The 23,819-nt window shown below is 40.0% G+C and overlaps 3 protein-coding genes across 10 annotated transcripts in view; 1 reads left to right on the top strand and 2 right to left on the bottom strand.

Annotated features, from left to right (window-relative positions):
- letmd1 (LETM1 domain containing 1) overlaps positions 1–5,565 on the bottom strand; it is a 13,886-nt gene extending 8,321 nt beyond the window's left edge. The window contains exons 1-6 of the mRNA XM_028582110.1: positions 5,313–5,565; positions 3,254–3,408; positions 2,374–2,489; positions 1,598–1,680; positions 1,180–1,366; positions 200–301 (exon numbers count right to left, since the gene is read on the bottom strand). Of these exons, the coding sequence (XP_028437911.1) occupies positions 200–301; positions 1,180–1,366; positions 1,598–1,680; positions 2,374–2,489; positions 3,254–3,408; positions 5,313–5,428 (759 nt within the window). The 5' untranslated portion in view covers positions 5,429–5,565. The remainder of the gene's footprint in view (positions 1–199; positions 302–1,179; positions 1,367–1,597; positions 1,681–2,373; positions 2,490–3,253; positions 3,409–5,312) is intronic.
- Positions 5,566–9,667: 4,102 nt separating this feature from the next.
- Positions 9,668–12,008, top strand: gtsf1 (gametocyte specific factor 1). 8 transcript variants are annotated; one of them, XM_028583251.1, is made up of 8 exons: positions 9,668–9,765; positions 10,166–10,252; positions 10,453–10,574; positions 10,681–10,787; positions 10,948–11,074; positions 11,161–11,244; positions 11,434–11,491; positions 11,581–12,008. In XM_028583251.1, exons 3-8 carry the CDS (start codon positions 10,490–10,492, stop codon positions 11,660–11,662), a joined length of 543 nt encoding a protein of 180 aa, XP_028439052.1. In that variant the 5' UTR covers positions 9,668–9,765; positions 10,166–10,252; positions 10,453–10,489; the 3' UTR covers positions 11,663–12,008. The 8 variants fall into 8 exon arrangements, with proteins under 8 accessions (XP_028439052.1, XP_028439054.1, XP_028439053.1 ...); XM_028583252.1 differs by having other exon boundaries at positions 9,704–9,860; positions 10,461–10,574; XM_028583249.1 differs by having other exon boundaries at positions 9,704–9,860.
- Positions 12,009–18,155: 6,147 nt separating this feature from the next.
- nr4a1 (nuclear receptor subfamily 4, group A, member 1) lies at positions 18,156–23,454 on the bottom strand. The gene is made up of 7 exons (XM_028583794.1): positions 23,347–23,454; positions 21,346–22,144; positions 21,092–21,221; positions 20,838–21,001; positions 20,526–20,728; positions 20,229–20,407; positions 18,156–19,373 (listed from the first exon to the last, which is right to left on the bottom strand). Exons 2-7 carry the CDS (start codon positions 22,132–22,134, stop codon positions 19,117–19,119), a joined length of 1,722 nt encoding a protein of 573 aa, XP_028439595.1. The 5' UTR covers positions 22,135–22,144; positions 23,347–23,454; the 3' UTR covers positions 18,156–19,116.
- Positions 23,455–23,819: the final 365 nt, after the last annotated feature.

Below are 23,819 nucleotides of genomic sequence, written 5' to 3'. Positions count from 1 at the left end.
TTTAGGCCAGCTAGTAGCTAACGGTAGGCTAATATTACCTGCTGCCAAGTGTAGTGTTAACTAGCATTACGTGCAGTGATGCTTCTGTTGCCTGTAACGTCTGTTTCAAAGCACCAGAGGCACAGGCTTCTAAGTGCAAGCACCAAAATGAGGCCATATTGGCATCAGGTTTCAGTTCCCAAGCCTAGGTGTTACTAACCATTTGATCCACGCTCATCCTCTTTATACCCAGAGGAGGTCCAGAAAACAGGCTTCGGACGGCAAGGATTTCAGACACTTTAGGGATTGCTCCACTTTGCACCTGAAAATGCACAGAAAATCAGTTTATCCCACTCTATCAGATTACCTAACCAACGATATTTGGCCATTAAGTCTTTTGTAATTTCATTTTTGTACTTGATGATAGTCTATACTTAAACTGAACTACATTTCATAGGCAAATATTGTGCTATTTTACTCAACTATAGTTAACAGACAGCTGTAGTTCTTAGTTATTTTTCAGATAAGGATTTTAACATAGAAAAACATATGATGAGTTTATAAAAAGTGTCTGGTTGTTCTCCTTGTCATGTTTCTGATGTCTATGAGTTGGTAGCAGTTCCAACAAAGACAAATTTCTCCTATAAACTTTACAGTTGGTTTTATCTTAACTGTGAGGCCAAAAGAGTTTGTTTTTTTTATTCAATATTACAAAAATAAAAGCAAATATTAGAGAAATGTCCAAAGAATGGAAGTTAGTTTTTTCTTTGTTGCTCTCCTATCAATCAAATAAAAATGGTTAATCGTAAAATAACAAATCAAATAATGTAATATATAATAATATATATATCATATTTTACTTATGTAGGGTTTGAATGCTTGTAATTACTTGTAAGGAGTGTGTGCGTTGTTTAAGCACTAGACAGTTCATATCCACAGTTGATAAATAAGCCCCTGGTGTTTGTCAGGTAGTTCTTACATTTTAGTTATTTTTATCTGCTCAGTCACTTTATGGACAGCGAATGCATCAATGTAGGCTCTAAAATTATGCTTGTGCATATTTTCAACAGAAGAGTGTGATGTATAGCTGGTGACAGACGGTTGGTAAAGGTTTGATCTATTCTGCATCTATTCTTCTGTACCCTGTCACATATTTCCTCATCATAACGACGTATTTCTACCACCCAACACTTCACTTACTGAGGCACACAGGTCTTTAAGGCGTCTCTGTAGCTGGCCGTCTTTGACCTGTTGGCTCGTGCTCTCGAGCCCTTTGAGCACTGGCCAGTGGTGCTGGGCCCTCAGGGAATGGTACAATCCCTGAAACTCTTCCTTCTGCTGAGGCGTCCAGAAATGTGGGATCAGGAGCTGGCGGGGGAAAAAGTACCTGGCAGTGAACAGGAGAGGATTGTAGCAGAGAGAGGAGGGACACATGGAGGGATGGTAAAATATATATATATATATATCAACAGGGACAAGATAGCAAGGAGGATTAAACACTGATATTAAGAGGGACATAAAGGCACATTACTATCAATCATTTCAGAATGCTCTGCTGAATATGAATCAAAAAGGGTGCCCACTGGAATGAAAAGATGGTTATTTTAAAGTAGCTCACATCAAGACAAAAACCAGGTAGTTGGCGAAGGGAGGGATCGATATCACTACCAGCGGCACGGCCTTGATCACGTCTCTGCGAAACTGCAAAACAAATGTAAAGTAAGTAAAGCTGTTGTGAGATAATGTACTTTACAGAGCTGAAATTATACAATAAAGTCAAAGCGTTAAATAAAAGTACTGCTCACTTATAAAGAAATAACTTACAGAATATAATTCTTGAATTCTGAAATCTCCTTTCTTCTGTCTCATTTTTCTTTCTAATATTTAATTATAGCCTGCTAGAATGGGTCACCAAATTCGGCGCCCCTTAATATACCCGGGCAGCCTGCCCAGGTAAAGTCTATGTGTGGGAAACACTGGTATAGGTCTTTTACTGGAATCTCCATCTTCCACTATAAAAATAAACTTTTATTAAACCTTTTTTTCTCCTAGCTCTGTAATACAACACAGCACTAAAAATCTTCTTTTATTTTTTAGAACAGTTTCAGGTTTATTCAAGTCCATCTTACTCACTATAAACATTAACTGCAGTGCACACAATAGAAGATACTGCCGGCCTCCTTTGAAGTAACGCTGTTTGATCATTTTATTGCATCTTCTACTTAGTGTTTGGGAAACGTGTAAAAACATGATCAATAATCTACAGCATTTCTACCCAGCCAATCATCTCACTATGTCTTAAAAAATAGCAAATATAAAAAAAATTTGATTCAATATCTGGTTATAAATGTGACAGTGTTTTGGATATGACTAATGGTGGTGGAGAGGACCCACCTGTCTGAGCTTCTCCATCTCCCTATAGGGCAAATCCTTGAACTGCACTCCATCAGAGAACATCTTAGCTTTTATCCTCTGCACATCTTTGGCATCCCGGAACAGTAGCTTGAATCCTGGAATAATAAAAATCACCTTGATGAGAATACAAATATGGATGAAAGTGATGGCGGCGTAGCTGCCATGCTAGGTGCTGGCCTTGCCATCGGGGGAGCCAATGGGGTTCAGTGTCTTGCTCAAGGACACTTCGTCATGTGAACAGGAGGTGGTGGGCATTGAACTACCAACCCCCTCTTAAACCACAGCCGCCCTGTACTGTGGCTCTGCAGTCCCATTAAACGATTTGGACATGTGTTTTACATTAAACAATCCCTGCCATTACCATTACTTGCCATAAAAAAAAAAAGATGTTTAATACAATACTCAAATGTAATTACATTAGTTATGATATGCAGTGACTGAGAAATTAAACTCTTATTCCATAAGTGCTCCATATGTACAGTATATTTGGATATAGTATGGAGAACATATATGTTCTCCATACAAAATAAAACTTATTTTGTCTTTGAAACTTGGACTCTGAATTTCTCTATATATATGACATAAGATAGACTTTATTGTCATCCCTCTGCACATTGCAGTACATTGAGCAAAAAAATTTGTATTTCTCCTGGTCCCCGGTGGAAAACAAAAAGAAAGAATGATGCAACATTCAGACTAAATACAAGGTGCAAATAAAACACGGTACAATGCATGGGACAAATATACAACGGTTGTAAAAATAGTTTTTTCCACTTTTGAACTTTAATCTTAAAAAACTGCAACTATACAACCATACAGTATTAAAGATGCCAGAGAGGTGAGTTACAGGCTATCTTACCTTCCGTAAAAGTGTGATAGAGTTGATAAAAGCGGGGAAATCGCCTTTTAAGGAAACCTTCATATTTGGTATTTACCCTCTGGAGGCTGGAGGCCACATAGCGACCAATACCTCGTCTAACTTTGGAAGATGAGTAGTGTCGGCACAGGGGCAACCTGTAGAGTAGAAGAGGTAAACACAAATAAGTTAACGCCTACTAAAAATCTGAAATTAAAATGGATTAAAATGCAGGTGTTTTTTTTCTCGATATGTGCTCCCTATCGAGGCGTGCTTCGGTTCTCCATGTGTAGGAGCATTATTTAAAAGGTCCCATGGCATGAAAATTTCACTTTATTTGGTTTTTTACCATTAATATGCGTTCCAGGAGCAAGGTTACCTCCCCTTTCTCTGCTTTGCTCACCCAGAGAATTTGGCCCACCCATGAGAGAGAGAGAGAGAGATCATGGCTTTCAAACAAGCAAAGTGGCAGTTGGTTAAGGCCACACCCCCACCCTCCACCTTGCCCTCTCCCTCTCTCCTCCTCAATAGCTACAGACACAGAAATGGCACATATTATGGAAAGCTCATTGTGGGACTGGCTCTAGTGGCTGTAATTCTGCACCAAGGCTGAATTTCGGGAAAGAGACTTCAGATACAGTATTAGGGGACCACTAAGGTCTATATAAAAGAGACTTCAGATACAGTATTAGGGGACCACTAAGGTCTATATAAAAAGACTTCAGATACAGTATTAGGGGACCACTAAGGTCTATATAAAAGAGACTTCAGATACAGTATTAGGGGACCACTAAGGTCTATATAAAAAGACTTCAGATACAGTATTAGGGGACCACTAAGGTCTATATAAAAGAGACTTCAGATACAGTATTAGGGGACCACTAAGGTCTATATAAAAGAGACTTCAGATACAGTATTAGGGGACCACTAAGGTCTATATGAAAGAGACTTCAGATACAGTATTTGGGGACCACTATGGTCTATATAAAAAGACTTCAGATACAGTATTAGGGGACCACTAAGGTCTATATAAAAAGACTTCAGATACAGTATTAGGGGACCACTAAGGTCTATATAAAAGAGACTTCAGATACAGTATTAGGGGACCATGTCATGGGACCTTTGATGCCGCCTGCTAAGCTTTGACTGGTCAATTGTTTCTCCAACCAGGGGATTAAAGTCATCATTGAAGCACAACACCAGACCCATCTGAATTACTGTAAACAAAAACTAAATTTCAAAGGACTGGAACTAGAAATACAGGATGTCATGGGACCTTTAATAGGGAATTTGGTCTTTCAAAAATACTGCTTCTACTACTCTGAAAAATCTTAAATAAATACATTAATGCAGTATCATAAAATGCTCCCCATATTCTTCCTAGAACTTCAACAATTAGTCGACTAATCGATTAGCAGATCATCAGAAAAATGTGTTTTTTTGTTTATTAAAGACATCACCATGGACTTTGAAAAACTGGGATTAACATGTTTCCCTTTTAATTATTACTAATCTGCAGATGAATCGATAATGAAAATAATTGTTAGTTGCAGCCCTAATTCTTACACTATACATAGAGTCAGTAGTGGTGTAATCTAACACAATTAGCTATGTAGTGGGAGCAATATTTGTTAAAGGATGGGGTCTATCGAAATACGCTAGTACACACAGTACACTAACCCCTGTTTGGTAATCCAAAACACAAATGAGGTGTCATAATATTGACGGAAATACACAAAAACACATAAGGTAGCTAGCATTTTCAACAAGGCAGCAAAATCGTCAGAACACCAGAAATCATCTCTAACGTTACACCTCCATGCTCAGTGGTTTGGACAAAAATCAAAGGTGGTTGTATGCTGGTCGTGTTCAATGACACAGCAAAGTAGCATGACAACTGATGTTACATTTTAACATATCTTTATATCAAACACAAACGGTTGCGCATGTAGCCTAACGTTACTGATTTGCAGCTAGCTTAATTTAGCAAGGGTTCAAGTGAGATCCTAGTAAAACAAAGACAAATCTTGAACGAATTTAGCATAAAGATGTTTAAACATACCTGGACTGACAGGACACATAAGGAAAGTAAAGGCCATTTGATATCCTGTTTGTCCTGAGACCACACAGACGGGTCAAAGACAAATGGCTACACAGGTTGGAGCAGGACAGCGCCATGTTTCATACATGTATACAGTAAAGTTCCGCGTACGTTACCGTAATGACGCTCATGTACGACAAAACCAAAAGCCGTTCCGTTACCGTAAAGTCTGCCATGTACACGGATTCAACGATGTATTGACACACACACACACACACACACACACACACACACACACACACACACACACACACACACACACACACACACACACACACACACACACACACACACACACACACACACACACAGTCTGGCTTTTCTCTACCTAATACTTTCAGCTAGAAACTTCATTGAAACCTTACAATGTTCCACACCTTTCATACATTATTGTTATTATTCAAGTTTTAAGGTCAGCAATTTAGTTTAGCGACAGCTTTTAAACAAAATGTTTTCCACAACTTTATTGGTATTATTCAACATTCAACAAGACAGGACATCTCCGTACAGAAGGCTGCTGATGGACAACAAGAGATGGAAGATCAAGAGGAGGCAGATACTGATTGCTGCCAGTCAGCAGCCAGATCTGTGGAATCAAAAACCCCAGACGGAAGTTCTCCAGAGCATCAGAGCACTTTGTGAGTGCAACAACCACAGCTGTGAGGGAAATAATTACAAATGAGGTCAGTGGACTCACAGAACCTCTACTGCAAGAAATGACCGACTCAGAATATGATCAGCTGCAATCTGACACCTCACGGGAGATTCAAATTATTGAAGATGACATTACGCAGTTAATTGTTCAGGAGGTTAACTGTCTGGAAGAGCAAGATGCTGCAAATATTAGTCCAGAACCCAAAGAGACAAGGACCAGCCCAGAACCCTACCCAGAACCGACAGAGACAAGTACCAGCCCAGAACCCACAGGGATGTGTTTCACCCCAGAAGCCAGAGGGACATGTATCACCCCGGAATCAAGAGAGAAACTGTCATTAAAAGGAGTGGGGAGCAAGATAAAAATCTTTTTTGCCACGCAGTTTGCCAAACTGTCAATTCATCGCATGGCGACTCAACTAGACAACCAATTCCACCCTGACTCCAAAGTTAAAAGTGAGAAGTCAATGCAGTCCTTTGTGACTGATGTTGACTCTCTGTTTGCAAAAGATGGTGTAAAACAACAAGTTGGAAGTGAGGTTGTTTATAGTAAATTGCAGGATATTTCCAACGGTAAAGACCAGGTGTTCAAAGAAGAGCTTACTGGTCTCCTCTACAGTTACGTCTCTGAGGGGAGGACTCCAGAGACTGTCCCAGGATCAAATGAAAGGACACCGTCTGCTTCCCCATCAGGTGATACAGTGTATGGTGAAATACATTGTAAAGTGTGGCGTTACCTTGAGCTGATAAAGTGGTGGCTGTGCACACAGGCTGTCATCCACAGTAACAAGATTAAAAAAGGCTTTGAAGAATACTGAGTCACTGTCACCCACCGCTACACCGACACCCTCACCCACACTTACACCTACACCCAAATCTACACCTACACATATGCCCAAACCTACACCTACATATACGTCATACTTCTCCATTCCAAAGTTTGGCCAGAGACTCTTTATTGTTTGGACCATGGCAGTGATTGGCCTCTGTTGTGAGGATTGCCTTTGTATGACAGAGGACCAGTGAATGGCCTCTGTAGGACAGAGACCAGTGATTGGCCTCTGTAGGACAGAGACCAGTGAATGGCCTCTGTAGGACAGCGGACCAGTGAATGGCCTCTCTAGGATAGGGACCAGTGAATGGCCTCTGTAGGACGGAGACCAGTGATTGGCCTCTGTAGGACGGAGACCAGTGATTGGCCTGCGTGGGTTTTACTCCGGGTGCTCCGGTTTCTTCCCACTTTCCTTTAAACCATGCAGCAATTGGGCATTTTTAATATTTAATACAAAATCTGCTTATCTCTCTTATCATTTGCTGTAAATATTCAACTTGTGCAGAAGTTCTGCCAACTGAGTTTCACCCAGGTCAAATGTTTGTGAAAACCAACTGTTCTGGCATCAAAGTTATGGTCATGACCAAAGATAGTTAGTAGATAGAATAAGGTTAGGGCTGTTAAGATAAGATATGATTACAATACTCAGTTGCATTACTAAATTAATTTTAACCTAACCAATTTACAGTCTAGAGCTCCCTTTCTCCAATATTATGATTTTGTTGTGGGAAAGTGACTGACAATAACATTCAAACAAAAATTCTGTTTACATTTGAGTTTTATACACTAGTTTAAAAATATAACATTCTATAAAATCTTTGCAGTGTCAGTGTTCACCAAGGTTCCCTACTGTATGTGCACCCTACTGATAGAATTAAACAAATACAAAAATCAAAGCTGTTATAGCATTATACAATATATATGGGACCATTTTGTATAATGAGTACTTTTAATTTGATACTTAATTTTTTTCTGATAATACTAAACATTTTCTTAAGTTTGAATCAAGGACTTTTTCAATTGGGGTATTACCAAATTTAATAACCCTGTTATCCATTATTGATATAAAGAACCAGTATGGCAGCTTTACAAAATGAATGAATGAATAAACGTGCTATGCTGTACAATAATAATATCTAAGTTGTGGCACGGCTGCATCAAGGGATGTCGGTCCTAAACAGGATTACAAAACAGACTATCCATTTCCATTAGGTGTGAGACCAAATATATAAATTATAGGAAAACATGAAGTAAATTCTGTATGCCTTACTTGACATGCATCAAATTAGATGACCTCATATGCATGTTATTTATTTAAAAAGTTAAAATAACTGTCCCATTTTTGAGTGTGGAAATATTTGTCACTAGTTTACACGAGAAACAGATTGGACATAGATTACATACATACACATATTTATAGGACATAGCCTACATTAGATTACATACACATTAATAGGACATTGCATTACATACACACACACACACACACACACACACACACACACACACACACACACACACACACACACACACACACACACACACACACACACACACATTTATCATGGATCAAGACATATACAAAGGTATTCTCCAATACTTATTAAGTGGTGAGTATCCAGAGGGATTCTCCAGGAACGAAAAAACAAATTTTCGTCGGAAAGCCAACACTTTTGATGTGCAAGGTAAGAAGACATTGCACGCATTTATTAATGTATAGATAGATACGTTTACAGGGTTCATACGTTTTGAAAAAAACAGGAAAAGTGCAAATTCCAGGCCTGGAAAGGTTTTCGAAAAAAAATTCCCGCCAATAACCGACAAGAAGGAGCTGGTTGAGCCATCACTGCAGCAGCGTTAGCACGTAGGCTACTTCCACAATGCGTATTCATCATGACTCAACCAGCTCCTTCTTGTCGGTTATTGGCTGGAAGACTGTTTGTTATGGTTTGTTGTGCAGGTTGGCGCAGTTTGTTTTTGTTGCCGTTTGTGGAGCCTGAGCTGTCTACAGAGACCGCATTTTTTTTTACAGTGTGTTCAGGGGACAGGCAGCTCGCAGATAGTGAGGAGATGTTTGCTGTATGTGACAAAAAATGTTGTAGCCTAAAAAACGTGTCACATCACTTAGAGCACCTTTAATTAACAGAAGCCTGCCGAAATACGAATGCACCCTACAGGCACAGTCACCATATTGTAATGTTAGTTACAGAGCACCAATATCACATAGATTATTGTGATTTTACGGTACAGTTTCATATTTTGTAAAGGCAACTTTATAATCCTGAGTTATGGGGGTGCAGTCCTTTTTTGGCAGAGGTAGGCTATATGAGACCTGCCGAAAAATGACTGCCCCCAACTCAGGACAGCAAAGTCTGACAGTCACCCAATTTGCTATACTTGCATGGTATGAGGTCTACTAAAAGTCATGAAAAGTTTTCAAGCAGGGGTGGGAGTGGAGGCAGGGATGGATGTGGAGGCAGAGGTGGAGGATGAAAAATCATGCCAACATTTCTTCAGATATTGCGTTCTCGAGTTTACTTGATGCTGTGTCACACCTTATATTTTTATATTATTTTTTTAGCCTATATTTTTTTTTTCAACAAATGTATTTATTAATTTTCAGAAAATAATCACACTACAACAAATAATACAGGTGCAAATCAGAACTGTCACAATAAGGCTCATCTTCAATAAAATAACATAAACATGACACGGTTGTAACATGCGATATACCTTATTTTTAAAAAGTATATTTTTTAAGAAATGTTTTAGCAAAAGTAATGACTTTTGGATTAATTGGAATGCAGATGATTTTAGGAAGGAAGTCATGTGACTTCGAGATGTTCGCTAGCTAAATGGGGGCGGAGCGACGAAATTATCAAAAGCTTTCGCCGGTGGCAAGCACGCCGCCAACAAAAGAAAAAAAAAGTCCATAAAATTTTATTTTCCGTCGCAATACTCTCAATTTTGTAACCGACTGTATTTCAAACACTTGTTAAAAAACTTCGTAAACGTTCTTTCAGGTAATATGAATTATACTCTTTATTGGCCAATTTACAATTAAAGTTGGGCGACTTGCCAAGTTTTTTGCTAGCAAACATGGCCACTGACATTAGCCAACATTTTACGGTTGCGCGGTTTAAGGGCAATGTTTAACAATTAATAAGCTAATTATAGTTCAACGACTGCTTCTAGATAATGCGTCTTATTACCATTCATGTGAAACTTAAATGCACTAAAAAGCTGATTAGAAACTGCAAACCTGGGTACGTTTTGACAGTGTAAACATAATGTAAAATCTGGTGCTAATGCATTCTCTTTCCCACAGGCGACTGCTTCATTCAAGTGTAGATAGCACAGACAGTAACGCCAGAACGTGGTCTATTATTCCAAACAACCCTACACCTCGAATCAGGTGGTAGATAATTCGGCACACCTGTAGCCTAGCTACACTACACAGAATTCTGCATATTAATGATGCCATTGTCATGATTCTGCCACTTTTGAATGCTGCATGTGCATCTAGAAACCTGTCATTATTTGTTTTATACTTTTTATATCTTTGTTTTTATTTGTATTCAGTGTTAACTTGAATTGTATCTATGACCCTACCACTTTGCCAGTTGGTGTCTTCAGTAAATCCCAGCTAGCGATGGCGGCCACCATCAGATTTGGAACCACCTGCGCTCCATGCAAAACTGCTGCTGTCCAGAGTGCACAGTTGGAAGAAGAAACCGGTAAAACTAAAAATATTTCCTCACATTTTAACATCTTAAGTTGTCTTCTGTTTTAGTAAATATTACAGGGTTAAACGTATTAATTTGTTCTTCTCTGACTTGAAAGATGAAAAAGGAAACCGTGACCCGGAAAAACTTCTGCAGTGCCCTTTTGATAAGAACCACCAAATCCGAGCCTGCCGCTTCCCTTACCATCTTATAAAGTGCAGGAAGGTGAGTCAAACTCATTATAGCAAGTAACACCAGCAGACATGGCAAAACATTGTAGATTTACATGGACATAGAGTTCAGGGACGTGTGTATTATGTATATTTGAACCAGAAATGTCCTTTCCTTCATATATATACAATCTATGCTTTCCTTTGCCTCGTAGAATCATCCGAAACTGGCCATGGAGCTAAAAACCTGCCCTTTCAATGCTCGCCACCTGGTCCCCAAGCATGAGCTGACGTACCACACTGAAACCTGTGAAGACCGAATATCTGTGGACACTGAAGATGGTAAGTCCATCACTTTTTGGCTTTTTTTTTATTTTTTTTTATAACTTTGCAGAGTTAAAATGAGTTGAATTATGCTCTGTTTACAGGTGGAAGTACAAATGGACTTAGTAAATGGCAGGTCCCAATCAGCACTTGGGTAAACCAGAACATGACTGAGGATTGGGACAACGGTATTACTAATAACCACAACTTGTTTTTAACACTTTGATTTTTGTGTCAATTGAACATTGAAGCTGGTGCTTGAGTTTGAAATATTCAATGCATAGTTTCTAAAGCAATATTCTTTTTCTCCCCTTCCATGCTCGGAACCAGACTTTGAAAACACGTAACACAAAGTAACTGAGCATTTTGTCTTGCAGAGGCTGATGATGATGCTGCTCCATTTGTGTGGGGTGTAAACACAGTCCTGAATCAGAAGTAAGTGTTACGCTTCATCCAGTCTGCTTCAGATCTTAGCAAGTGCATGTTTTCTTATTACCGTACTGTTTTGTCTTGTTTCTCTGCAGGCAGCCACAGGAAACGATGCCCACCAACAACCTTGGTCCAAGTTTTAGAATGCCCAATACCCTTCCCTGGACCCCGATATAAAGCATAATGCATGCTTAACTTATTTTATATTGGATATACTGTAGGTTCAAGTTGCAGCAGTCTCATTTTAGTCACCTGATGTGGTACCGTAACTGCAGGCATAGCCCCCATTTGTTTTTAGTTTTTTCTGTATTTACGTGCATTCCCAACGGTTAACAGTTACAAGTGGCAGTGGTTGAATGTTATGGGCTTGTTATATTAAAGGTGTTTTTATTTCAAATAATTGTGTGAAGTTAGCATGGTATGTGTTCTATTTCAAATTTTTGTGGTGACTTTTGAAAATGTTTACTAAACCGAATCGCATGTTGTAATGTGCATGGATTTCAAATACAGTTTGCCAATGGGATGGGTCTGTTTTCCTATTTTGTTTTTCTATTTTGGAAAGCCTCATAGGCAGTATTACAAAATGAAAGAAATTAAATTAGAAAAGACATTAAACGGTTACAGAAAATGCACATATGGACAATGTATATACACACAGGCCTATTTCACAATATCAATTGGGTCGTAAACTCACTTTTATATTTTATAGTAACTATAGTCAATCGTTGAGGTACTCTTCCCAAGCAAAGTAAGCAGCTGTTCAGAAATTTTAAGTTTTACTTCAAGGCCACAAGATGGCAGTACTCATCAACCCAAGCACTGACATCACTATCTGCCTGCTTCTTTAATACATTCCCTTGATTTGATTATCCACTTTTTGTTTCGAGTAGCTCCTCTGGTAAGCAAACGTATTTAGTAAAGGCACTTTTCGTACATAAAGTACATCATTGGCTGTTGCAGTGGTGGAGGGATTATTTAGGTAATTTATACAAGTAAAAGTCCTATGTTAATGTTAGTTCAGTAAAAATATGTAAGTATAATCAGGAAAATGTGCCCAAGACTTAAAAGTACTTGATGCAGAGAAATGGCTCCTGTAACTGTTAAACTATTATATATTAAATTAGTTTATAATCAAGCATAAATGTAAAAGCAGGAATTTACTGTTTTGGTTAATTGAGGTGGAGCTAATTTTGAACTATTTTGTATAAAACTGCAACTAATGATTTTTTTCATTATGGATTAATCTGCCAATTATTTTCTCCATCAATCAATTGATTGTTTGGTTTGTAAAAAGAAAAAAAGGGGGGGAATAAATGATGTCACAATTACCCAAGACCCAAAGTAACACCTTCCCAATGTGTTGTTTCACTGTAGTGACTTCAGTGTGATGAGTCTCAGAATAATCCCAGTGTGAGACTGGGCAGCCTGAGCACTCTGTCATATCTAAGTGGCATTATTGATTTCATGTGATGACTGTCTATTTTAGTTGTGGCTATTAATAGAAGTGTTCAGACAGGCCTCTGTGCTGCCCTGTCACCATCTGTAAGGATGAGGAGATATGACTCCTCACAGAAAAGTGCACGTCTTGTGCTCTGCACAGGCCCCTATGTCTATCGAGGAACCGCTGCCTCCTCTTAAACGTAAAGCTGTTACTACCTGCACACTGAGTGACATGAAGAAGCTCATGTTAGTTCTGAACTCTTCAACTTGTCATTGACGAGGCTTAAATGTCATGTTGTCCCCTCTGATCCCAAGTCAGTGATGTTAATTTGAGAGCCCACCGCACCACATTGCGAGTCGTATAGTTCTTAAGATGTTCTCCAATTTCTAAATACTGTGGATGTTTATCGCTATTATTTCCTATCAAAATTATTAGCAATCTAAATGAACATCCTCATGGCAATTGATCAGTAATAAATTATCATCGATTAAAACCATTTCCCCTTTTTGGCTAGAAATCTAATGCCAAATCCATGTTTAAACTCCTGCTGAGCAGCAGCATAAAATGAAACTAAATAGCCTGGGTACATCCTGTTCCAAACAGAGTGCCCAGTACAAGACACTGGCAGTGGGGAGAAGCAGTGTAAGTCTACTGGAGAAAAGACTAACTGTATGGTTGCCAGTTGCGAGAGAGACTTCCTCCCCCTCCTTCCTCCTGTTTCAATGGCTTGATTAAAGTGCATTTCTAAACATGGAATTATTAGGGTGGCATCAACCTTTAAGACAGCAACATATTTTGTCTACTTGTTCTGAGTTTCTCTGCTCCTTCAGAGTATGTTTCAAGGTCGGTGCACCACTTTGATCCAAACAGAAACATCTCGACAACTATCCGATCGATTGCCATGACATTTTCTACAGACCATGATCCCCAGAGGATGAATCCTGCTGGCTTTTGTGATCCCCTGACTTTTTCCTTTAGCGGCCCCATGAGGTTTACATTTGTGGTTTTTGAGTAAAATGTCTCGACGGATAGCCACGAAATTTGGTTCAGCCATTCACTAATCACTTTGTTGATCTCTTAACTTTTCATCTAGCAGCATAACCAGGTCAACATTTATTTATGATCTTATTGTCCAATAGTTTGGTTTATGACTAAATGACATGTCCAGCAGCCTCAGCTGCCCTTTGTGTTTAGTGCTATGAACACGCCAAACTGAGATGGTAAACATAGTAAACAAAGCACCTCTGTGCCCTTAGCTAAATAAGCCTACAGCCTCACAGAGCTGTAAACCCTTAGTCTTGTTAAAATTAATACAACCAAAATACCAGATACACATCACAATAATTATAATAATGACATACGATAAATAAAAAGAAATAATAGATATAGGTAAATCAGAAAGCTACAGGTATGCTGATACTTTTTTTTTTATGTATGCAATGTGATAATTCCAACATTCAACCTCTGTATGTACAATAATCCCTAAAAATCTAATTAAAGTAATGATGTTTTCATAAACTGACATCTTTGGGGACACATTTGTCCCCAGTTGGTCATCTGAGGGTTTAAGGGAAGTAAAAGCCACTGGGCATGCTTCTTTACTTTTTAACTATAAAATTCAACCTGCTGCTTGTTTGGAAATATTTCACAGTACACTCTTCCGGTCCACATTGAGCTATGACCCTTATGAGACTCATCACGCTCACCCGACAGCTGGACACTCTGCTAACAAGTTTCAGGCACGCAGTGAAACCCAAGCCTCTTTGTTGATCTTATTTTATAAATGTGACATTCTCATATTCTCACAGACATTAAGAGTCCTGCACAATGTGGAGTGGACACTTTAGTCTCTGGAACTGGCCTCTAATCCTGTAACTCTGTCTGAAGCTTGTGATCCTCTATTATCACTGGTATTTCATACTCAACTCAAACAAGCTGCAGTCAAGTTGCTCTCCCTTTTCCCAGTTTCCACTAAGGCATGATGGGTAGATCATAAGAGAGCTACCCTACCCCCCTTGTTCGCTATCAGTGTACCATTACCCACATACGATCCGTAATAGGAGTGATCTCTCCTACTGCTCTTGATGCATAAGTCCAAAATTTGCAATGTTATCAAGTCCTCCAACTTATTAAGTTACGTAACAACACCAGACGGAGAATTTTAAAAGCTGTAACTCAAGAGAAGCATGAGACCAGCTGGTTGCTCCTTCAGATAATTTAGCTGTAGGTTACCTCTATAACCATGAACAAGGTCTATTCTCAGTGTTTGATATGACATTGGACCAAGTGCAATAAATCTACAGGAATTCATCTCAGTGACACTGAAGCATATTGATAGACCCGCATGCACTGTCAACCTACACCCCAGTGTGACTGCAGCTAAACATGGATGTGCACCGAGCAACTCATGATGGTTCGGTGTGCTGTGAAGTTAAATAAACAGAACATAATTAGCACAATGCACTGAATACTGCATGTCTTCTTTGTAGGAACTTTCTTATTGAGCTGTCGTCTGGTTCCAGTCCTTTTTAAAAAACATTTCAGATGGGTCTGGTGTTGTGCTTCAATGACGACTTTAATTCCCTGGTTGGAGAAATAATTGACCAATCAGAGCTTAGCAGGCGGCATTAAGAATTGAGATGTCATCTTCCTGCATAGATAGCTAGATACCTGGCTACATTAATGTAAAATACCAAGAGAAAAACGTTGAGAACCACGTCACTCACTACTGACTGTCAACAAAACTAACAAAGAATAGTCTAACATTAAAGGGGTGATAGAATGCAAAACCGATTTTACCTTGTCATAGTTGAATAACGACTTTAGTGGGTAAATTGGACATACATAGAACCTCAAAATCCCATTGACACCTCTTTCCTCTGCAAATCTCACAATTTTAAACTGCTGCTGAAAACGGAGAATCTCAACAAAGCTAAAAGTTGACGTCAACTCCTCAACTCCTACCTTATTTGGCTCTACTCTCTACCTTTGTCACGCCCCAACATTTACATAGGCTACACCTCTGATCTAAGATCAGGTAGTCTTCTGAATAGGTCCCGCAAAGTCACCGTTTCTGGGTTACTGGACTACCAAATGTCGAGGCCCTGACGGAGCTCCAGGGCCTGCAGCTCGCTGCTCTCCCTCCCCTCTTCCTGCCAAATGGCCAGTGTGTGTGAGTAAGAGCGCGGTCAGCGAGCTTGTTACGCCCACAATCTCTTACCACAGGTTCCAGTTAATCTTATAATGGATGTGTGTTGAGTTTTTTAAACAAACGATCGGGGAAATAAACGCCTCTTGTCCGCGAGTCTCATTCATAATGCCCGCGGTGAGCTGGATGGAGCTATATCAATGAGAGCTAGCTAGCTCCCTCCGAAAGAGACCTCTGGAATTCACAAAAATGCATTAAATTGAAATCTGACACAAGTGTTAGCTTAGTTATGCCGAAAGTGTAGCTATTTGCAATTAGCCATACATTTTCGTAAAAAGGCCCATATTGAGCTTTATATAGTTGATTTCTCGCATAAAAATGTCTCAGAAGTGAATTTAATAACAAAATTGCAGATAAACAATGTATAACGTCCAGTGTCTGAAATATGAGACCTGCTGTCCCGTCTCCAATGTATGTGTATGTGGTTCGCTCAACCAATCAGCTCGCAGCCCATCTAAATATTCATGAGCATACTATATTTGGAAGAAAAGCTCTTGTTCCAAATAGGGCCATATTCACAGGGTAGTAAAGGGGGCCCACAGAATAGCACTCGGGTCATTTTCAGCCCAACCAATGTTACATATCCTATTAGGAGACCTTAAGGAACAGTGTGAAATACCCTATATAATCATTCTATCACCCCTGAACGAATGAAGTGAAACAGAGCGGCAATTCAGTCCATAGACGCGGGTCCACAGTACTTGGTTTATTGAACTGGAAAGGCATACTTGATGCCTGCTCAGCTGGACTAGTCATTCATCTTCTTTTTTTTGATTATTTTTTATTCGATAGTGACAGTGGATAGACAGGAACGGGGGAGAGAAAGAGAGGGAATGACACGTAGCAAAGGGCCGCGGGTCGGATTCAAAGCTCTTACTAGGGGAGTTAGAGGCCGCCCCAGCTTATTCATCTTTTGACCAATAGTGATTTGGCATGTAATGTATGCCTATTTAGTTCGCCCTGCAGTACGCACTGTACCATGTAGCCTAGTTCATGGAGGGGGGGAGGCAGAGGTAGAGTGGTCTGATGTGCACTGACTGAGGCATTTCATTGCAAAATCTTGGCACTTATCAGCGAACATACTGTATATGCCGATAGTGACTATAGGTAATAAGCCAATATCACCTAATGACCTTATCAGTCTAGCTCCCCTGTGGATACAGGCTGTTTCCTTGTTTTTAGTGTCTTTGTCTTCAGACTGAAATATCTCAACAACTATTTAAAGGATTGCCATGAAATCTAGTACAGGCCTTCAAGTCCCCCTCATCATTGTTTCATATAACTTTGGTGATCTTCTGACTATTACTTCATGATCCTGAGCCTCTGTAATCATGCTGACTTTGCATGTTTTGGACCATTATAGTGGGTCATAGAGGCCCATGGGCTGTCAACAGGTGCACCAGAGTAATCTATAAATAATATTGTTTTATTGGCTGACTTGCAGCACTTCTTCCATAACATTTACTTCAAGCAGTACAAGGTGTTCATTTATGTTTTCACACACACACACACACACACACACACACACACACACACACACACACACACACACACACACACACACACACACACACACACACACATACACACACACACATGTGAGAATGTGACATTATACAATGATGAAGTAGTCTGAGTCACTTGAGACCGGACTGGGAATTCCACTGGTTTCTAAAAAAAGACCAGCACATAACTGGGAGGGAGATGGATTCTTATCTGTTGCCAAAAGAAGAGGTTACACTTGACTCAGGCTTAGAGGCTGCTGGCATAGCAACACACAATGGATCAGCACAATGGAAGAATAAACTGTATACTAATTTACTTTATAAACTGTATACTAATTTATTTAACAAAGTAAGACTTATTGTTAATTCAATATTTATAATGTTTGCAAATCACAAGCACAAGTAGGGCAACTTTAAAAAAAAAGATTTTTTTACAATAACTCAACCTCAACTACAAGTACAATCTAATTCAATATACTTCTCTAAATATGTATAGAAGACAAAAAGCAGTTGGAATATGCTGTTTTAAATTTTTATTTCATGTTTAGCTGCAGTAAAATATAACTTCTTAGTATGTAAAAATAACCCAAAACAAAATTACATTTCCCCCCAAACAAGCAGTTGATGTGGCAACAACATCAGCAGGTTTAAAACTCATTCAAAAAGATCTACATACAAGGCCAGTGTATAAGACTGAACTGGATGATACACAGTATATTAGCTGCTCAATGTATATTCATGATACATGAATGATACCACTGAATGATTCTGTAGGTTTAACCTACTTTATTACCACCAAATACATATGGTGGCATTAGATATAACACAAACTGGAGCTCTGAGGGACTCATGCTTTGGATATTGTTGTGTGTGGTCTCACCAAACATCAGTTTGGGGGCTGGAAAGTGTATTCAAGTGGTTCTGTGAAATCATTTGCTTGTTTTAAAAACATCCTGGAGCACCTGAAGTATTTAAACCAAACAGAAATATAATGCCCATTTTTATTTCTTGAGCCTGAAGATATAATAATGCTTTGTAGGATACTTTATGTGCAATTTACAGTCAAAAGCAAAAAAAAAAGCTAAATGACTGTGCTTATTATATCCTTCAAATGATGGGGCTGATATTGTTTGTATTGAATTTGTAACTGTTTGGAAAGTGCAATAATCTTCCCTCCATCAAAAATGTTTCCATTCATGGCACCTAGTTGTATGTAAACAGTCACCTTTTGGTCCATGAGCTGGCCCGTCTGCAGAGTACACAATTTCCTGGAAAAACCAACTAGGAAGAGCATTTTGTGCAGCTCCACATACATGTTGCTTCTGCAATTGTTATAAATCATTCACTTTATAATTCAGAAGTAGCCCTTTTCCTCTGGAGCTGCAAAATCTTCTACCTGAAGTATGAGTCAGTCTGGTTTTTTTTGGCTCTCATATAAACTCCAGATTTTATATATCACAGATCTTCCATCTCACACTCAAAATGGAAGCGTATCCATGAAGATTTTGTCCACAATCGGTGGTGGAGGAACAAGATCTTCTAATTTAAGGTAAAAGATACGCTGGAGGCCTTGAGTGCACAGAGTCCTGAGGTCAGGCAGCTTCCCAAGAAGTTTGGACAAATAATTGGGCCGCAGCGAGTCGGAGCCGCAGCCAGAGATGTGATCTTTGAGGCAGGTGATGAGCTGGTTCTGCAAGTCCTCCACACGTCTTGGCTCCTTAAGACCATGCCGGTCTGCAGCAGAAAATAAGATACATGTTTGAGTTGAGTTGGTGTCAGAGTGAGCTTTATGCTTTAGTATTTTGATTTATTGATTGACACAAATATCACACACTGATAGAAAAGACTGTAAACTTTGAAAGCATGACGTGACACTTTACTTGAAGGTATCTACATAAGAGTGACATGACACTGACACGTGTCATAAACATTATAAACAAGTCATAAACGTTTATGACATAACGCTTCTTTTAGTAAGTGTCATTCGGTTTTTGTCATGACAAGTTATGGTTAGGGTTCATGTGTCATGACTGTGTCATGACAGTGTCATGTCACTCTTATGTAGATACCTTCAAGTAAAGTGTTACCCAAGTTTTTAATCAAATAATTTCCTCTTTTCTCATTTGATTTTACTCAACTTTAAAAATTTGGAAAGTCTTTATACAAACCATTAACTAACTTTAAGTGGGATAATGCACTGCTAAAGTGACACACACTGGTGCAGAAACGTTAATGCTGCTACAATTCCTTGGCTTTAAATGTATCAGAATCCTTTATTGATCCCATCACGAAAATTAACCCTGCATTGTGGTTATATTCAGTCTGCTGTGATATCTTAGATCTTCTCTGCACTATACGTGAGGTTATGTTACATTCTGTCCAACACCTGTTATGCCAATCATGTGTTGTCTAACTGCCTAGTATTGTTCACACCAATGAAACCAGATTCCTTGTGCAAACAGTTGTCCTTGCTTAATAAAAATAACTCAGATTTAAATTGGGGGGAACAGTGGGTTAAAGCCTGATACCTCTACTTGTAAACGCTGATGTGTTAAATAGTGTTAAAGGATGAAAAGCTGCAGCTCTTACCAGCGATTATTACCAGGGCTGTGAGACAGGAGAAGGAGGAAACGTCTAGCCTCATGCGATGGAGGCTTTGAGAAAACTCCAAGATGGAGTCGATCCAGTCCCCAAAGCCTCGGACGCACTGCGCTTTGTGAAGCACGGCCCCGTTGCAGAAGATCAGCTTGTCCACATCAGGATTGGAACTTCAAAAGAAAAGAAAAAAAAACAAGATAGTGTGATGATTTTATTCAAGGCATCAGCAATATTACATGTAAGCTTTATGATAAGCATGCTGAAAGTTTTGCGTGGTGCCGCACTCACCGATATGCAAGACGCAAGATGAAGAGTTCGACAAAGGCAGATTCCAGCAGCAGTTCCTGGTCTTCTGAGCAGAACTCAGAGAAACCTGGGATGCTCTTCGCCCACTTCCTGATGACCTCCATGGAGGATGCGAGTAACTCGTAAAACTGTTTGATATCGCTAACGTCCTCTTTCTGGTTTGGACTGACTTTTGTCTCGTCATACTGAAATTGCAAACAGCAGAGAAGTTCAAACAGATGCATGAGTGGGTAATTAAATATTAAGAGGAAAAAAGAGAGATTTTGCATGTTATTTGTTTTGTTTTGCTTTTACCTTGGAGTAATCCAGTTTCCCAATGCTGGGGTTTGAGTCGATGTGGGCTCTCACAAGTGAAGCGATCATACTCACTGGAGACACGGTGGCTGTCACGTTGTGGGCCACTTTAGGCTTTGAAGGCAGGCGGCCTCTTCGTCCTTTCAGGCTGTCTGTTCTCACAACTGGAAAAATTGGTGACCTCAAATGTTACTTTCACTTCAGCATTACCGTCCTAATTCTAAACCAATCATTTGGATATGTACTGAACTCACCTTCCCTCACCATGCCCACAACAAGACACTTCTGGTAACGGCAGAACTGGCATCGATTCCGCCTCCTCTTGTCCACAGGACAGTCTTTGTTGGCGAGGCAAACATACTTGGAATTCTTTTGTACTGTACGCTGTGAAATAAAAAGAAGAATTGCTCCAAACCTGTCTCAAACATTCATTCAACATTCAAACAGTCGTCTTTGCATGGAAATACAGTAGATGAATGGGATGCATAGACGAGTCAGATCCTATTACCTTGAAAAACCCTTTGCATCCCTCACAGGTGCGAACCCCATAGTGCTGACAGGAGGCGTTGTCCCCACACACGGCACAGCAGCCCTCATTTCCACCAGGACTTTTTAACTTGGGTGATAAGCTCCCATCCAGCTGTTCAGTGCCATCCAGGCTACGCGCTTGCTCCATCACCAAGGTGGGGAAGCTCAGTGCAGAGGGGTTAGGGTGGGTCGAAGTGAAAGGATTCTGCTCTCTTAAGTGTGGTTGACCCAAATGGGACATATCCTCCACAGAACCAAAGGTGAAGAAAGAGGGCTCTTGTGGCACTGAGTTGTCCTCTGCTGCCCAGTACCCTGGACTGGGTGAGTAGGGCCCAAAAGCTGAATCCCAGTTGGAATTGGACGCATGCTGACTCTGGAACCGGGGGGTTGAAGGAGACAAGGTGGATGCGGGGCTGCCAAAATAGTCGGACCCACCAGGGGACACTGCCTCGTCAGGGTAACTCAGTGTGAACGCTCCAGGGTAGCAGCCGTAAACCTGTAGGTCATCCAGCTTGAAGGGGGTCTCCTGGCCCGGCGACGGAGTGATGTGGGCAGGGGCTGCAGTGAACTGACATGAATAAGCGTCAAAGTCACCCACGCGAGTGTCCACCAGGGAGCTGATGCTTGGCAGGGATGGAGCAGAGAGCTGGTCCCCTGGGCTGCTCGTATCCACAGCAAGCCTGGAGAGAAAGTCTGTGCTCTGAGGCTCCGAGCTGCCAAGGCTGTTCTCGTAGAGCTGAGATCCATGCTGAGGGTGTATGCAAGTCATGGCTGCAAGACTGAAAAAGACAAAATCGACAATATTAAAGCCAAACTGATTTTTAAGTTTATTTGGAACACTCAAGCCATGGCCAGTTAACCTGTTAGGGGTCCCTGGGGCAGGAATGAGCGTATGGGCCCTCTTTTACTACCTGTGCACTGTATTCATTTGCTGGAATTTAATACACTTTAAAAGTTATATAAAATGTTATATAACCTAAGTTAGGTTGCCCTACAATTGCCACACAGTGAACTATAGACTTCGGGGGTCCCCTGGCGTTGTGGGGGCCTTGGTGCAGTTGCCTACTTGGTAATCCAGCCTTGCCTTAAGAAATACATACTGCATATACTTCATGAGAAAACCTAGAAGGTGCTCTGCTCTTCATAGCAACAGTCGTAAACCATTGTATCATGTATTACTATGTAGTAAATATGGTCAGCTGCTCATGGAAAGTACAGTATGTGGGCGTTGACTTTCAGACAGGGGCTCAATGACAACACATGAGGCACATGTTAACACTAACAATATATATTGCGTATTGATATCACACTATTCATACTGTTCATACTGTTTACATCTTGACACATTCATACCTTCTACTTTATTGTATTCTATTTTCATTCTAGATATCACGATTTATTCTGTATATTACTTTGCACTTTACTGCTTTTGACACTTCTGGTTAGATGCTAATACTGCATTTCGTTGTCTCTGTCCTTGTACTGTGTGTAATGACAATACAGTTGACTCCAATTAGCTCAGGAATAGAATCAGAAAAAGGTTTTCACATACAAGGAATTTGCCTTGGTGTTTTGGTGCATAACAATAGGCTATAGACAGTAAGAGAAAATACAAATATAAAGCAAGTCCTACAAACGTCAACACACATAAATATAGATCAGAAAGTGTTACTATAAAAATGTGAAAATAATACTTTAAAAATACAATATATTTGTTTTAAAATGAAACATCTGTACAGTTTTGTGCAAGAATGAGTAAAATATTGAGTAGGCCTATATAGTCACCTATATAGACACCTGTAGCGTCAATACAATTTCACTTTGCTTTCTGCTTAATAAATGGGAACGGGGCGGCTGCTTTCTCTTCCATTTAAACTCATTTTAAAGCCCATGTGTCGGTTGTGACATTTAAAAAACATGCAGTTTCCGCATTCAAGTGTAGGCCTACTATATTACAAAAATAAAAATAAATATTTCTTACCTGTTGGGCCCGTTTACAAGTGTTTTGAACTGTCTGTATTCCACCAACAACCGTCAGTCATCTTCAGTGTTTCCTAGCTGAGGAGCAAGTCCCTGCGCGTTTACATCTCTGCAACACTTTTATACTATCCGAGTTATAGTACCCATGACGCCAGAGAAAGAGTTCCATACATGGGCGGTGGGCGGGGAGATTTCCAGCCTTCGGCCAATCACAGCGCGCGTTCGAGAGAATAGACGTTCGATGACGCACTCCAGGATTCCGTTGACGCGCGAATGGTGAAGAACCGCAGCATTGTCCTCCCCACACGTTCTCTTTATGCATCCTTGCCCCACACACACACTCATACGCGCGCACACACACACACACACACACACACACACACACACACACACACACACACACACACACACACAGAGCTAAATACAACTCAATAAAGCGGAATATAATATTATATTTTTGAACAGGCTGAAACA

This window comes from Perca flavescens, chromosome 7, assembly GCF_004354835.1.
Source record: "Perca flavescens isolate YP-PL-M2 chromosome 7, PFLA_1.0, whole genome shotgun sequence".
Classification (NCBI taxonomy): Eukaryota; Metazoa; Chordata; class Actinopteri; order Perciformes; family Percidae; genus Perca; species Perca flavescens.
Note: the sequence above shows the minus strand (reverse complement) of the source record. Positions and strands in the feature narration are given on the sequence as shown.